The sequence below is a fragment of the Trachurus japonicus genome, chromosome 8 (genome assembly GCF_045865225.1).
Source record: "Trachurus japonicus isolate A0001 chromosome 8, Traja_1.0".
Lineage (NCBI taxonomy): Eukaryota > Metazoa > Chordata > Actinopteri > Carangiformes > Carangidae > Trachurus > Trachurus japonicus.
This window is the reverse complement of record NC_140914.1, coordinates 20,866,355-20,882,851: the sequence shown is the minus strand read 5'-3', so window position 1 is coordinate 20,882,851 and position 16,497 is coordinate 20,866,355. Positions and strand designations below refer to the sequence as shown.

The 16,497-nt window shown below is 42.4% G+C and overlaps 2 protein-coding genes across 2 annotated transcripts; both read right to left on the bottom strand.

The window, feature by feature from the left end:
* Window positions 1–455: 455 nt before the first annotated feature.
* Window positions 456–8,727, bottom strand: rabep2 (rabaptin, RAB GTPase binding effector protein 2). Its single transcript, XM_085784630.1, has 12 exons — window positions 8,524–8,727; window positions 6,812–6,967; window positions 5,760–5,842; window positions 5,297–5,677; window positions 4,080–4,175; window positions 3,847–3,945; window positions 3,471–3,584; window positions 2,360–2,475; window positions 2,259–2,329; window positions 1,990–2,144; window positions 1,384–1,500; window positions 456–1,300 (listed from the first exon to the last, which is right to left on the bottom strand). Exons 1-12 carry the CDS (start codon window positions 8,546–8,548, stop codon window positions 1,196–1,198), a joined length of 1,518 nt encoding a protein of 505 aa, XP_085640756.1. The 5' UTR covers window positions 8,549–8,727; the 3' UTR covers window positions 456–1,195.
* Window positions 8,728–10,665: 1,938 nt separating this feature from the next.
* Window positions 10,666–16,063, bottom strand: LOC146983160 (uncharacterized). Its single transcript, XM_085784607.1, has 12 exons — window positions 15,802–16,063; window positions 14,803–14,914; window positions 14,393–14,486; window positions 14,069–14,123; window positions 13,662–13,802; window positions 13,270–13,430; window positions 12,832–12,930; window positions 12,569–12,714; window positions 12,264–12,435; window positions 12,066–12,178; window positions 11,601–11,685; window positions 10,666–11,495 (listed from the first exon to the last, which is right to left on the bottom strand). The coding sequence occupies exons 1-12, from the start codon at window positions 15,917–15,919 to the stop codon at window positions 11,436–11,438; spliced, it is 1,356 nt and encodes a 451-aa protein (XP_085640733.1). The 5' UTR covers window positions 15,920–16,063; the 3' UTR covers window positions 10,666–11,435.
* Window positions 16,064–16,497: the final 434 nt, after the last annotated feature.

The following is a 16,497-nucleotide window of genomic DNA, read 5'->3' as shown; positions in this document are numbered from 1 at the left end:
TTTCTGCATTGCTCAAACAAGGGCTCCTCTGTCACCAGTCGTCACGGCAAAATAACTGAATTTATTCATGTGGACTGATTTATGACTCTCGCTGCAGCTCTATAACTGCATATATAACAGGTTATGTGTCATTTTGTACTAAATTATTATTATTATTATTATTATAAATTCTGTATCTGCATGAAGTTTCCTTTGGATTTTCACTGCATCATTCAGGGTTTTTCAACCTCATACAGCCTGTGTGTGACTCCATACATCAATTTCTACAGCTGTATTTTAAATCTTCATGTTGTTCCTAAATAGATTAAATAGTAATTGTATCATTACTAAATCAAACGTGCTGTAAGACAAACTGCATAGCATAATCATGCATACTTGACGTAGAAATTTCCTGTGTGTACACGTGACAGTCTCTGCTACATAGAGTCAAAGGCTGAAGAAAAGAAAAGTCTATCTTTAGTTTTCAGTATGTATTAACACAAAAATGGCAAGATGTTACACATTCACATTTTGTCATTGTTTTCTTTTTTTTTTCTTTTTTACTTCTTTCCTGATCCACAACCATAAATTAGCCATAAGTCTAAAAGCCATTGTGGCTGTTTCTAACAAGAGGAAGAGTTAACAATAATAACTTTAAAGAAAAAGACAACAAACAGATCATAAAAATCCCATCTGAAATGCATTTAGTTTAGGAGAGTCTCTGTATTGTATTAATTGTTCCATTGCTTCATTTCTCTGCACAAAGGAGTGTTTGCATGGAAAAATGATTGTGTAGTTTGCATATTAGTTACTGGTGCAGTGCAAAGTCAAGTGTTGAACTGTTGAGTGTTTTGCTGGAATCATGTCAGTTTTACAAACATGTTTTAGTACAGAAATAAATGTCATTAGATAAGAAACTGTCAGACAGTTAAACAGTGTCTGCAAAGAATTCATGGTTCATCAAAGATCGCTTTGGTCACTAAGCAACAGTTTGAGTCACTGACGCCAAACCGTCATCTGTGGAACAAACAGAACCGCCACGTCTCTGTTTAGGAAATACTTCCAGTGTCAATACTGTGCCATCAGCACCGGCTGTGATGCCTCAGTGGTCATTTCGCCACAGCGTCTGTATTTAACGTGGTCATGCTTTGTTCGCCCTTAATTGGTCATTTGTTGGGATATTTCACCGTGGTCCGCGCTTTTTGGTTTCTAAGACTCATGAGGCCTCTGCAGGTGAGGAGCCAGCTTCACTGACCCCCTCTCCCAGGATTTCCCTGACTTGCTCCAGACTCTCCGCCTGACGAATCAACTCCAGCTTCACCTGAAGGCGGAGGAAATCAGGTAAATCAAAAAATAAATGTAAATTCAAGTTTAAAATTCATACCATATTCCACTGGCGCCTACCTGCAGCGACTGGGAGAGCTGGACGAAGTCCCTCTGCACAGTCTGGCTGGTTTCAACCTGGGAGCGCAGGCTGATCACTTGACTCCGCAGCTCCAGGCACTGTTGTTGCAGCGCCGCCTGACAGAGAGAAGCATGGTGTTTGACTTCAGATGTTGTGACCCCTGTTCACTCTAATCTCCTTACATACAATTTCACTATGTAAAATCAACTTTATATGTTTTCTCACTCACTCTTGAAAAATAAAACTTGCTTTCTTCTGCAACTGTGTACACTCAAATCAGTACATTTAACTACTAATTTAAAGGGACAGTGTGTAATATTTGTTAAGGTTTATTGGCAAAATCTGAATATACTACCAATGAATATATTTGTATATTATATTTGTATAAGCATTTGGAAGCATTGTAAGTATTTCCATGTCTCTCTCTAACCATTTCCTGTCTCTCTCTTGACTGTGCTTTCCATTAAAGGCGAAAAAGCCCAAAAAATATACTTTAAAAAAACAAAAGAAACACAACATCACTGCGGCCTCTTAAACCTGACTTTGCATGCATCAACAGTAACTCTAAGTCTGGTGCTAGCAGTAGTGGTAGTAGTTGGATTTACTTTCTCACTGCTGAGAGTCTTATTGGTGCTCTGAACATGACTGAGCGCCACCCGCAGGGCTTCCAGCTCAGTGCGACAGGCCAGCAGCTCAGCTTGCATCTGCTCCTTCTGAGCCTGGATCTTCTCCGTCTCCGTCTTCAGACTGGACAGTTGCACTGAAAACACAACAACCGACACGGCTGCATTAAGTACAGTCTACAGATAAACAAAGTCGTGCAGGTTAAAGAGAAAAGTTCTTAACAGTTCTATTGTATGAGTTGCTCACTCACCCTCCAAAACCTCTGATGAAAGAAGACGCAGGTGGGCGCAGGCAGGAGGCAAGAAAAGGAAAAAACAACAACTGCGTCATGGTCAGGAATCAAGTCAGTACAGGATAACTGTCGAAATGAGAATGGGGATCCACAGACCGTTCTCCTCTGTCCGAGTGTCCAGCTGCTCCCTCAGGTTGACTATCTCGATGCGAAGCCGCTCCTCACAGTGCGCCCCCTGTGGATCGGAGAGAAAAGAAAACACCATGAGCAGGAGACGTACAGTAACTGTGGTTAAAGCAGAAGTAAGTGATATATTTGTGTTAATATAAGTCTTAAATAGTTATATCTTCCGACAGCAATCACTTACATAGAGTGTTTGGTCTGAAACACGGGTCTCTCAGTCCCTCTGCTCATCTGAGCCGAAGAGAAAACATTTATCGTATCCTACAGTTTTTATCCAATGAGGAGAGAGAACGGCATGCAGGGCTGTGTGTGCAGCCAAGGAACGCCGTGAATGTGGCGACGTAGGGACGAGGACTGTTATGGTGCGTTCAAGGAAACTCGTATTTTTCCGACCGTGAAGTGGTACCAGTTCGATCTGGTACGAGTTCACCGGTCGGAAGTTACGAGTGGCCGTTATAGTGACTTTCACAGGTAAAACAGGTCGGAAAAACATGAGTGGGTTGCCTGAAACGCTACAAAGTCGTAAGTTGTGACTTGAAGCTGTAATTTACGATTTCAAAAGCCTGCATGGAACGCAGCATTAGCGAAAACGACCGGACCACTTACTTCTGCTTTAAGTTCAATGTTTGTCCAAATATGAGAGTTGAGAAAAACAAAATGTTCATGTGTGTAAAGGGCTAAATAAAGCCGGGTCACCTGTAACTTCTCAGAGAGAGGAAGTCAACTTGAAATGAAAGCAAGCATCTCACAGGTTTCTGTTCCCTTTGCTATGTGAAACTATATGTTGTCAGCTGTCAGTAACCACTTGACGTGATTCATTTACATTTGTTTAGTTTTTGTTTCATTTATTTTTTGCAAGTGAAGATGCAAGAAAACAATAGATGAGAAACAAACAGAATAGAAAAATATACAATAAAATCAACAGCAAAAATGACAATAAAAATATTTTACTAATTGTCCTACAGTCCATGTTTACACGAGTCTGGAGTTTTTCCTTGCTGCGGCGCAGGTCCATTTGTAAATGAAAACCTGTAACAGTAACTCTACCTGCAGTGTTGCTGGGAAGGATGAACTGGAATCTGGCGCCTCGTCCTCAACCTCCTCTCCTTTCAGTCTGCACAGCTCGCTGCACATCTTCCTCTGAGACAGGGACAGCTCTGCCTGCGCAGAAAAAATACAACTTATAACACCTACTCAGTGAGTTATTAATAAATTGTATCCTGGCACACGGTGACTACTGTTGGAATAATGTGATGGATGAGTTGTTGTGCATTTTACACATTTGCGATAAAAGGACAATTCAAACACTGCCACTTAATTTCTGTTCTTGACATTTTTTCCATTTTGATCTATTATCTTAGCTTAGCACAAAGAGATTAAAAGGTCTGTCTTTGACCAGACAGAACAACATGATGTCACTCACCAGCCGGCTCTGGACGGCGTTCTGCGACTGGCTAAAAGATTTCTGCAAATCCTGGAGGAGGGCCTCTGAGGTCAGGACCTGAGACTGCAGCATTGTTACCTGAACAATCACATAAACATATTAACATGTGCATAGATCTGTGTGTGTTATTCCCACTTTGTGATATGATCTGCACACTACTGTGTGAAACTGGCTCACGCATTGTTGTACACACTCGGAGCAGTGCTTCCCACCTGTTTGTGTGTGTGGTTGGTCTGTGTGTCCAGCTCTTTCTCCAGCTCCTCCTTCTCCGCCTGCAGCCGACTCACCTCCCCCCGCAGCTCTGACACCTGCCCAGCACAACACAGTGCACACTCACTCATTACACCTGACTGACTGCAGGCTGAATGCATTCCTAAGGCTGTCTTTACACTAACGGCCTTGAAGCCCAACTCCAATTTGTTGCCTATATCTGATTTTTGGCTGTCTGTGTTCAGAAGTGACCCATATCTGATATCTGCAATTACACCAGCTTTGCTTGCGTGAAACAACCCGCTTCCATAATAATTATTAACAAAGGTGAGTCTGGTGCTCAGAGTTTATATCCAACACGTCACTGTTTACAAATTAAACATCCAGTCTGTCCTTACAAAATAAAGTTAGTGAAGTGCCTGTGTGGATCGGAGCTGTTATGAGATGTGCAGCTGACAGTGCCATTTGTGCCACCGTCCAATCCTCCGTTGCTCACGTAGTGAGGACAGGACAAAGCCCCTTGGACACGTGTGTGCATAGTTTCTTCTTTCTTGATTTCTAAACGGCTCGTTTCAGTTTTTGCTGGTAGGCAAATGTGAAATCTGTTGTTTCTATCTCTTTAACACTCCCTCGCTTGCCCTTGTATCGATCCGTATATAAATGAATGTTAATATGGAAACAAGAACTAGTGAGGACAAAAAACAGGAAACACGGAAATGAAACACTGTAATAATTCCTGTGACAGTGACCACAGCTGGCCGCAGCTGGCCATGGTAGTCCAGTCAGCCCCACGTGTTAATCACAGACTACAGAGGTTCAGCGAAATGTGTGGGCACGGGATTTAGCATTATTATTGATGACGTACGACATGCAATGCCAGGAAAGATCCGGTCTGTCTGTTTAGACTGCAGACGTATTGGCAGATATCCGAATTGTATATGATTTATTTCCACATATGACGGGGGCCCGGAGCCAATCTGACAATATGCGATTCCATGTGTTTTTTCCCCCATTTACACATTCATGTTACAGATCCGATGTGTGCCACAAATCGGAATTGGGCCACTTGAACCATGTAGTGTAAAGACAGGCTAGGTAAATTAAAACTGCACAGATTGCAAAATAGGGATGATTTCATGAATATAAGATTAGATTACATTTCAGTATGTGAATAGTATTGAATACTATCATGTTACTGTACTGCAAAAGCGGACAATACCTGAGCGTTGAGCGCATCCCAGTCGCTGTGTGTGACCAGCCGGTGTCCAGCCGGCGGCAGGTAAATAGCTTCAGGCACCAACGTTCCTGTGGACACCAGTGAGTCGGTGTCGTCCTGACCGTGGTGTCTCCTGGGCAGGGAGGGCGTGTCCAGGGAGAAGGAGGACAGCGAGGCCGAGTCGCAGTTCCGCAGTGAGAAATACCCCTCGGTGGTGAGCGGAGCGCCTTCGCCCTCCACCCCCGGCTCCAGATCCGCCGGCTGGCTCTGCGTCTTTTTGCCCGGGAACGGCATCATCTCCGCCTCCGTCAGACTGTTGTTGATCTGCGTCAAGGATTCGTTGCTGGAGACTTCGGCGTCCATCCTGCCTTTCCTCCCACCGATCTACAAAGCGGCAAAAAAAACAACTTGAGAATTAAAGAGTCTACAAATACCTGGACACCACTGAAGAAAGTCAAACACTGACCATGTTCTGTCCACTGGCTCTCCTCCACTCCACTGGCTGGGACTGAAGAACAGCGATCCTGGCCTCATACTGTGCTGCCGTCTCTGTAAACACAACAGGACAAGAATATATAATCAGTCAAGATTACATTCAGGTTCCTTGATAATACTTTTTAGAAGTTATAACTCTTATCCTCTTATAACTATAAAACAAGCTTTCATTGTTTTAAATCGTAACTTATTCTACTGGTGTCGTATGACTCAAGACCACATTTTCAAGGTCTTGATCATGTCTCAGAATCGACTACATTTTTTCTGTCTTGTCTTGTTCTCGGTCAAGCTGGACCCGACCAGTCAAGACCACAGCTGCTGTGACATCTTTTTTTTTAAACCGCAAAAGTCTCTGTCACTCGCTCACTTTCGTTTCACAAAAGTATATGCTTGTGTAACGATTTGAAAAACCTGGGTGTTATTCTGTTCAATCCAAACTTTCAATTAAATTTGGTATAGATTTTATATGAAATCATATTTTCCTTTTTTTCTGAGGAATAATGTAAGTATATCAAGTCACATGATTATGAGTACTGGTACTGAATGCAGTAATAGTCCTGAAAATGGTCTTTGCATTGGTTTTATCTCAGCAGTTAGTTGATGTGTATTACATCAGCTAATGGGATTCAAATCAAATCAAATCGGTCTGGGACTTGTTCTGGACCCCCCAAAGTCTTGGCTTGACTCTTGGGTTAGGTGGCCTTTTCCACAACACTTTATTATACATCTGAATCCCCCCACCTGACCTTTTATCCTCTTTAAGGCACAGTAACCTCTGCTCCAGAGAGGGAGATTCACTACAGAACTAACACAGGAAACGAAAAAGAAAAGCGAAACCCAAACAGCTGTTTAGCTCCCATTACAATGTTTCCCTGAATAAAACTAAATCTGAGTAAACGGTTACCTACGGACAAAAAAAAGTGGTGTCTCAATCATGGGAAACTACCTGACGATGTGTACACAGGACGGTCACAAATGCACCATGTTTCACTCTCACACATGCACAGTCAGACACACACTGACCTCTGAGGGCCTCCTGCAGAGACTGGATCTCTTGATCGCATTGTTTTTGCAGCTCTGCCAGTTCCTCCTGTTTGCTCAGCTCGCAGATCGTTGCCACGCCCTGCCAGTGTTCGACTTGAGCTCGGCAATCGGCTAGCTGGGCCTGCAGGCTGGCCTCTGAAAATGGCAAACAGATCTCAAATGTTTTGTATTCATTATGTTGTTTTGAAGCTGTTTGCATCAGTAGAGAGAGACTAGTCAGTGAGGTGTCGTGATTAAAAGGAATCTGCATTTCTAGCGATCAGACAAAACCTGGAAATACGTAACAATGGCATGAGGTGAACATTTATCTGATGTGACTGAACTTTACAGGATAAATTCCACACATTGTTTTGGATTCACACAGCATGTTTGAGTCATCTACAACCAAAGCAACAAAATGACCCGATTACTCGACACAGGGTTGTGTATGTCAGAGCACATGACCAGTTCAGTACAGAGGGAGAATGATGAGGAGATTGACCCCGGGTAACATTAGAAAGACATACAAAAGAGGAAAGCAGAGGATTCCCACATTTGTGATGCTGCATTTTCTGAATAGTTAGCACTGACCTGAATGATTTTGAATACACAAACTGGTGCCAGTACTTTGACACTCCTGATAGTTAACATACACACACACGCTTCTTTATCATTTAGCTGAGAAGCCTTGTCACTCCTTTTCTTGCTCCAACTTTATCTAACAACTTTGCCAATGATGAGTATACCACACTTTTAATTGGCTGCAGGGCGTTGTCCTACCGCACTGGGATAGCCTCCTGTTACATAATAAGTAGTTAATCCGCCTCCACTGCCATATTTAAATCACTTCTTAAACACACCTTTCTGCCTTGTGTTTTGGTGTGATTTGAGTTTAAAATTGCTCTATCCTTGTATGTCTTTTCCTCTTTCTGTGTGTTCTTTTGCTTATTTGCTTTCCCCCTTGATTAATGGTTTTACACTCTAAATAAACTGAACTAACTATAAAAACTGAACTAACCTAACCTGCAACAGTTGTCCTTTAAAACAAAAGGATTTTGCTTGTTCCTCTCCTCTACTATTCTGAAAAAAAATGTAGGCTACATTTGACTTCAGTCATTCACACATGCCAAACAGAGGAGTCTGGCAGTATGATGCCCATCTATGATGATATGACATATCAGATCAGAGGGCCATTCTTTTATGATAGTTGCTTAAATTCAGTGCTGTGTACTTTAACTGAAGTGACATGATCTTTAACTGAAGTGACATGATGAATTGACGACTTTTACTTGACTTTAAGTGCTGTTGCCCTGTATTGTTGATACTTTCGCGTTAGCAAAGACTCTCCATACTTCTCCCACCACTGTTTAAACAGCTACCAGCTGACTATAAACACAGCATATGTGTATTCAGAGATGTGAAACTGAGCTAAAGCAATGACATTATGTATTTGGAGTAAAAAAAAACGTACATTATGATAAATTTAAAGCAGTTTGGGCACGAGTGTGAGCGTTAGCTAGCGGCTAACGACGCTCCGTTCATTTCTACGGTGGTCGATGCTAACAGGCCGAGGGTCGGGCTCGATCAACAGGTGACGACAGGCAACAGGTTAAAGTTTGTGTCTGGTGAAGCTGTGGTAGTGAAGATGTCAGTGTCGGCTCACAGACCGAGCAACAGGCGTATTAAAGTTTAACCCGTGTTTAATGAGTTACCTGTGTCTTCAGTGTTGGAGCTCATCCTCCTCCTCGGACAGCTCCGCTCCACCGGAGGGACAGCAGCACCGACACCGACAACAACAACAACAACAACAACTGACCGCTAACCTGTGCAGGTCATAGTTAGTCCGAGCACCAGGGCTTTGGTGTTGGAAAATATCAGCGTAGTGTCAACTTCAGGAAACAACTTTCCCCCGGTCTAAGCCTGCGGAAATCACGTCAACCTCCTTCCTGTTCTCTGAGGCCTTTCCCACTTCGCCCCGAGGTTTTCATCTGAGTCGTCAAACAGCAGCAGCAGCAGCAGCAGCAGCAGCAGAGGTCCAGGTTTACAGCTGCTACACCCACATCCTCCACAGTCCACATCCTCCACCCCACACCCTGAGTATCCAGGCATGTCCGGTGGCTGGTGGCTAGTAGGAGGTCATTCAGTCATCTAATAAACCATATTCAAATATCAGAGGTTGGAGAAATTTTAATTTTTGATCAAAAAAGAAAAAAAAAATTCGACAACCCCGTAGGTTAAAGTTTTTTTTAATCGCCTGTGTGGTTTTTGGTCATTTTCTCCAAAACCACCCGCCCGATTTCAACCAAACCTTCTGCGTTGGACTCCAATCGGGCCCCCAGATGATATTTTATTCATTGAACACTTTTCTCTCTTTTACAGATCAACACCCATCATTTTGTCAACAAGGACTCTGATATCTTTGGCTCCTGTGGCCCAAACTGTAACCTCAACTGCAACAATCAAAACAAAAATACATAGGAGCCTAATTGTGATATGTATTTATAGAGGCCGCAGTTTCCAATTATCATCAGTTTTTTTTATAATGAAAATAATTAGTGAATATGGATACCCTCTGCTGGAGAACTGCTGCTATTATTGGAGAGAGAGAGTGATTAATTTAAGTTCCCAGATTGTTTCCTATGTATTTTCATTTTAAAGCAGTATCTGCTCATTGATTATATTAAAACATTGTGACCTTTTTTAAGAAAAAAAAAATGCTTCAAACTCCTTTTCAATTAAAAACAGAACCCCCCTTCTTATAGTCTGTTGGATGCTGGAGCTATCATTTTTACAGCTTTCTGTGCAGGAAGAGGGATGTGCTGCTGATGAAGGTCAGAAATGAAGGAAATATGTTCTGCCACAGCCTCACCATCTAAACTCTACCTCCCAACATAACAAAAATCAGCACAGGAATGTGTTTGCATGTAAGTTGGCATTTGCCGAGTTGCAGATGAAAAGTTATCTTGATTGTGTGTGTGTGTGTGTGTGTGTGTGTGTGTGTGTGTGTGTGTGTGTGTGTGTGTGTGTGTTTGTTTTTTTAATCAACTCTGATAAACAAAGGATAAAGTCTCCTCTGTGGAAAGCAGGTCACTTATGCTGCGTGCTCATATGATTTGAGGTCTGATCAGTGATTTGTTTTGACAAGTGAAATAATTCTCACAGATGTCAAGAACCACCCTTATAATAACCTTGAAACCAATGAACTGTTTTATTAGCAGCAGCTTCAGTACTGTTCAGCTTTTTGCACCTGTTTCCTTTACCCAACAAAGACATGGCTGTGCAGGGTTTATAGTTTCCTTTGTTTGCTTCAGATAGGAAACACACAGAACCTGAAATTACTGGCCACCTGAAATGGTGATACCACAGAAGCAATCTGTTATTAGGGCAGAGTCCTCACATCGACCTGCTCTCACACTAGGTGCATCTGTTCACATAATTTACTTGACTCATCTTTCCTTATCTCAGTCTGTCTCCCCTCCACTTTCATCTCATCTAGTAATCTGATATCCAGACAGTGAATGCAGCCTGTCTGGGCTCCATGCAGTCCAACAGGATGTGGCTGGTACAAACTAAGATGTATTACTGATGCACATGACTATACAAGAAATATTATTCCATTGCTGTCACATATAAAAAGTCAGGTATATTTCTTTCCCAAATCACTTTTTTTTTTTTTTAAAGTTGCAATTCAATTGAACCATTCTCCAAATTGTATTTCAAAAATGTTTTTGAAGTATCCAGTAAGGCTTTCAAAACTGTAGATAATTGTAAAATTTTATTTGCACTTGGACTTTTTCATTATTCCATCCACCATAAGATAGTATGTGTAAGACAAAGCCTCATCACATCTTCTGTTGAACATAGTTTTTTTAATATTCAGTTGTAATTAATTAAAACAGTCACAATGCAGGACAGGAAAATACAAAAAGTTGAACATCTGATAAAAAAAATGTTTGCTGACCATAAACTTCATTTATTTCAATAGCAGGTGTGTAGATGATTATTCTACATATTACAACACAGACATTATGATGGTGACAATTTCTGTATCAACTGCAATACTGTTATTTCATGATACGAAGCAGACAAGGTACCGTATAAAATGCTGGTGAAAAGTCTTCAAAAACAGTAACATTTACAATGTGACTTGAGTAAACCAGTGCTATATGTTGTTAACCAAAATACAGTTTCTCTGATAAAGTAATATCATAAATAGTTTGCAGGTTTTTTTTTTTTTAAATATCCTAAAGTGGTTTAAGCCTGAAATTCCTTTGTTGAGCAGAGGCACGGAAGACATGTTTAGAAATGCTCACAACAAACAAGTAATCAGTAACAGAAGCTCATATGACATGAGACTTACCCCTACTTATCGCCAGGTAGTGTAAATTAACAGTTTTTACAGAGGTAATATATTAGTAATACAGGCTTTACAGTAATCAAAGCACCAGGAATCGACTTTCTTAAGAGTAGCATTTGCTTTGAACTGTAAATTACATCTGCACACTTAAAAAAGACACGTAATCAGGTGGTCAGACACAACCAGAGCTAGTGTTTGCTAGAAAAGTTGTACTTTCATTTGGTCCTAGGTCACTGTGGGGATGCTGAGTCTTCTGTGTATCTTTGCTTATGGATCCATGTCCTGATCGCTGACACTTTGGCGAAGGTAATCTTCGTAGAGCTTTTTCTAAAGGGAAGGAATAGACAGTTAAAAATGTACTACAACTACAGCCAATTGATGATCACTAATAACATTTCATTTTCATTTCAGGACAATTCACATTCACAATACCTTCTTGGTCTTCACCACCTCCTGAACGTACTCCAGCTTCTCCTGCAGCTGCCTTTTCTGTTTGCCTGACATTGTTGGTCGAGTCCTGCAAATAAGAGAAGGGAAACTCCTTAAGTCTAAGAATTTGGATCAGATAGAAATTGTAAGGAATGAAAATAATGTTAACCTTTTTAACATGACATGTGTTGAGCTAAACTTGGCTACTGTACAGTTTGTATCACTGTACAGTAGCCAATAGAAAATGGAGCACCAAAAATACTAAATGAGATTTAAGATCATTTGGAAAGTGTCTGTTATACAGTTTGACAAATAGCACTGACAAGTTGATTTCTACTCTAAAATGTCCCACTTAGTTCAATCTATCACAATTTTATGAAAATAAAAAGTAAGTAAGGGGGTAAATGTGAAGGATACCAATGGGGTTCAATGCTCAGAAATAGATTCTGTGAGATCCGACTGTCTCACCTGAAGGAGAAGCGTGCAATGAGGAGCAGGAGGAAGGAGACGAGGACCAGTCCGCCACAGCTGTACAGTTGCTGCTCCACAGAGAGGGAGTCAAATATCCTCACTACGGGAGCCTGTGAAACATAACAGCTAGAATTAGCTTTGAATGCGTCGCCGTGTGTGTGCGCGTGTGTACAGTGCACCCGCTTGGACACTCACCAGGTAGAGTGAGAGCACCTCTTTGCCCTGAGGGCCCAGAGCCATCTCCAGCATCTCCTTGGACAGAGCGCCCAGCACCAGTAAGGCCATCAGAGCCATGGGGACGCTGAAGCCCAGCAGAGTCAGCAAGCAGCTCTTACAGCGAGCTTTGCGGTTATCTGCACTGGTCTGCCTGAGAGAACAGAGGGTCGAGGTTATTCTCTGAACTCATCACTGACTCTTGTCTCGCTAGTCTGTGTGTTATAAAGTAACTCCGCACAGGTGTGATCCTGCTGTCTGTAACGCAGCCCGTTTGTGTGCGTTACCTGTCGTTAATGAGTGTATCGGTGATGGCCTCGCTGATGAGCTCACAGTCCTTCTCCAGAGAGTTGAGGGTATTCTGGACCGTTTGGTTGATCGTTTTCTCGATGGTGCGACACACATCCTCAATCTGATTTACACAGCGGCTTGGCTGAGGAGAGGAACAGTCAGTGAGTTTGTTAAAGTAACTGATATGAGTAAAAGTGAGTCGGGAGCTGGTGGATCATCTTAAAAATCATCTACAACCTAATTAAATTGCAGCTCTTACCTTGTTGGGATTAGGAACATAGATGGTGGGCATGTCAAAACCACATTTGTTGAGTCCTGGTCTCTTGCAGAGCTCCTGGACTATCTGCATCATTACTCTCTGAGGTAAAAAAAAAACAATAAATTAACGTGTTAGTAGGAGAGAGTAAGAATGTCATTTCCTGCTGCTGAGTATTACTGATGTTATGTCTTGTAATTCTGTTTGAGCTGTTCTTTATGGAGAGAGTCCATTTGCTTGTGTTCTCTGCACTCCTACATACTTCAGATAAACGTGCAGTGCAAAAGACACTTGACCACAGTGTTCACCTACCCACACACTTTACCATGAAGAGGATGTATTTTGTTCAGGTAATCATTCTTCTCAGGCAGAGCTCGGTCAGTAACAATAAGCACTGGTGACCGTCAACATTATTTTAATCTGCAGTGTTGTTTTTTATACCTGTCTGTCCGACTCTCCCCCGGCCTCGTCGGCCTTGCTCAGGTAAAAACGCAGCCGATCCCCGTGTTTCTCATTCAGACTCTCGACGATGTTGAGGGTACGCTTGCACAGAGCCTGACCCATGGGGTCAAAGAACACCAGAATCAGGTCACAGACATCACCTGAGGGGTGACAAAGGGAATAAGCATTATTTTCCACAACAGACTCAAACTCCTGTTACAAAATGTCCTTATTAATCCTTATTGAATGCCATTCCAGATTTTACAAGGAAGACTGACTGACTTTGCACTACTAAGAATTGCCATTTAGATGAACTTAGCGTCACTGTTGCTTTAGGGGATTCGTGATAACTACAGTACAAACACGGCTGAGTTCATTTAGTGGCAACCCACCGAGCCACATGATGACCTCATCGACATCAAAGGGATACTTCATGTCACCGTCCACCAAGCCTGGAGAATCCACAAAGGTCACCAGGCTGAAGCGTTTCTGTCGTGACGTGCAGATCTCCGTGCTCAGGTACTCTGCAACACCTAGAATTCAAAACAAACCAGAAAACTGTGGTAAGACAAATGGAAGTGGTTCCACTGTTCTGCTGTGATATAATAACCCAAATGTCTCTTTGAGAGACACATCAACCATCGCTGTTTATCTTCCACAGGACTATGTGTCAACGATACTGTTTGCTCAGTGCGGGGCTCACGGTTGTATCACTGTTTTCACAGTGTAGAGCCAGAAACAACAACAACAACAGAAAATCTCTGAGCCAATTGACATTGGCAGCAGCTGGAAATCTCACCTTTGAACTCTTGTAGGGGCTTGAAGTGTGGATATAGATGAAGGGTGGCATTTCCCTAAAGAAAAAAGAACACGATGAGTTGGACAGAGTCTGTGAACCAGGTGTCAGACTCGTCAGAAGGACTGAAATCACTAGAAGATCTCCCTTCACGTCCACGTCATGAATCACTATCATGAGAAACTGAATGATTGATAGTAAAACTTGGCAGTAAAATGGCAGATGCTTGGAATGAGGTATACATTTGTGAAAAATGACCATTAACTTTCTTTTCCTACTCTCTTGCCAGATAAGCATCTTTTTCAAAAAGATAAGGTGCTGACTCACTGTTAGAGATTCCCTCTTGCGTCCACTTGTAACAAAGCTGAAGCCTTGGGTCTCAATGGCCACTCCAGTGCGCTGGATGTGCTCCTCCACATACCTGCCAAAGGAAAGCAAGGCTTAGCAAAAACAAGCTTGTACCAGGTTAAATTACTGACACAGAACTGGGGTGTTTCTAAATGACTTTTGTCCACTGAACAAAAAGAAGTTGTGTAGAATGTGTTTTAAGTATTCACAGTCAGATGCTACTGCACATACTGTATTAGGGATTACATTCATCACCTTAAGTGTATAGAAATAATCATGCATGCTGTTTTTCTTTCCATTTTGTGGTTTGATCTACTGCTAAAATCCCTCTGTTCTATACGTACTCTCTGTAAGCTCTCCAGAGAAACATATTTGCAAAACATATTTACCAGTTGATGAAGGAGCTTTTCCCAGCAGAGTGGTTGCCCATCAGCATCACAGTGATCTTTTTCCTGGGAGCCAGCAGCTTCACGCCAACAGATTCGGCCACTGAGACCAGGCCTGGAAAAGACAGAGGGAATCATTAATTCTTAGTTTACTGATTATTGTTTTGATTATTATTGTTCTTAATTTAACAGTTGTTTATTTAATCAGTTGGGAAAACGGGGGAATAAACACACCATTACCTGAAACTTTGCAGAGCCCAAATATGTTTATTCTTTAAAAATACTCAATAACTGTTTTGACTATCAAAATAACCAATTAACTTTCTTTCCAGCAACAAATCAAATCATTGCAGCCCCAAGTAATCAATGAATACTCATTCAGCAACAGGTATAGTCGTGTCCATTAAAAATGATGCATAGTGTCGTCATTGTGGTGCTGTGGCTGCACCTGCAGGTCTCAGGTCAGTCAGCCCGAAGAAAGACTGTTATGGCATTATGGTGTACTTCATTCATCCATTTGTTTGATTGTTTTTGGGGTGGGGAGTGGGGACAAAGATTGCATTTTCAAAAGTGTGTGTAGTTCATTGATTTGATTTAGTCCCATTTAGCTACGACTGTGTGAACTGATGGTTGTGAACTCACATAAACTACGTGTATGAACAGCTCCATTACAAACGTTTACCGTGCTGAATTATCGTGTGACTAAAAGTGAGTGAAGGCTGCTCCATCAGTGGAAGTTATCGCTACGTTAACCAGCTCATTAATACCGTCCAGTGCACCGTCAGCCAGATTCACACCAGCCGGGTTTATTAGCGAGCTAACGGTTAGCTCCCCGCAGCGTTACCTAGTTACGTTACTCAACTGGCTGAACGACGTGACGCTTATAGATCATTATAACAGTTGAATTTCAATGTCAAACAGGTCAAAGCTGGAGCCATTTCCAACCTCCGTCGGTCGGGTCCCGGAGGGAGGCTGTGTCTGTGTGTCAGTGAGCCAACTCACCGCTGTCCGGGTCCGTGTACAGCTGGTGGCAATCCCGCAAGATGCGCTCGTCGCAGGACACGCCGCCGGATACCAGGTCTGCGTTAGCGGCATTTCGGTTCTTACTTTTCCCCGACATTGTTACACAGTGGTGGTAGTCAAAGTTGGCGAGAGGGCATCAAGCAATAAAAGAAAAAGTCCGTGGAGTCCGTGAACAAAGCCGGTTGGCCGTGTTTGAATCGCCCCGGTCCGTTGGTTGAAACACGGGGTGGCGACGTAGCTCAGCCACGTCGTCAGTCAGCTACAGCGGCTTTTGACGCACAGGACTCTGGGTAATGTAGTTGTTGAAGTGACAGGCGTTTCACTTTCAAGTAGGCTACACACAGGCTCACAGCCTTTCAAGAGAGGGAGCACAGAGTTAATAAAACAGAGGCTTAGCAGCGGATGTGGACCAACAAATGGTTACGTAATCGTCTCCATCACAGATGATGACAGATGAGATGAATCTTCCCTATTTTAGAAAAGAAGATAAGCATGACAGCTGACCCAGTAGCCTAACCTACAGATTCACAGCATGGTGAAATGCAATAGGGCATAGGCTACTATATTTCTAAAGGAGACTTGAATTGTATTTACAAATTATGTAGAGATGATGCAACATTTTCCACTGTTGAGCAGACTCTCAGCATATCTAGTAAATGTGCAGAGGCAGGCACA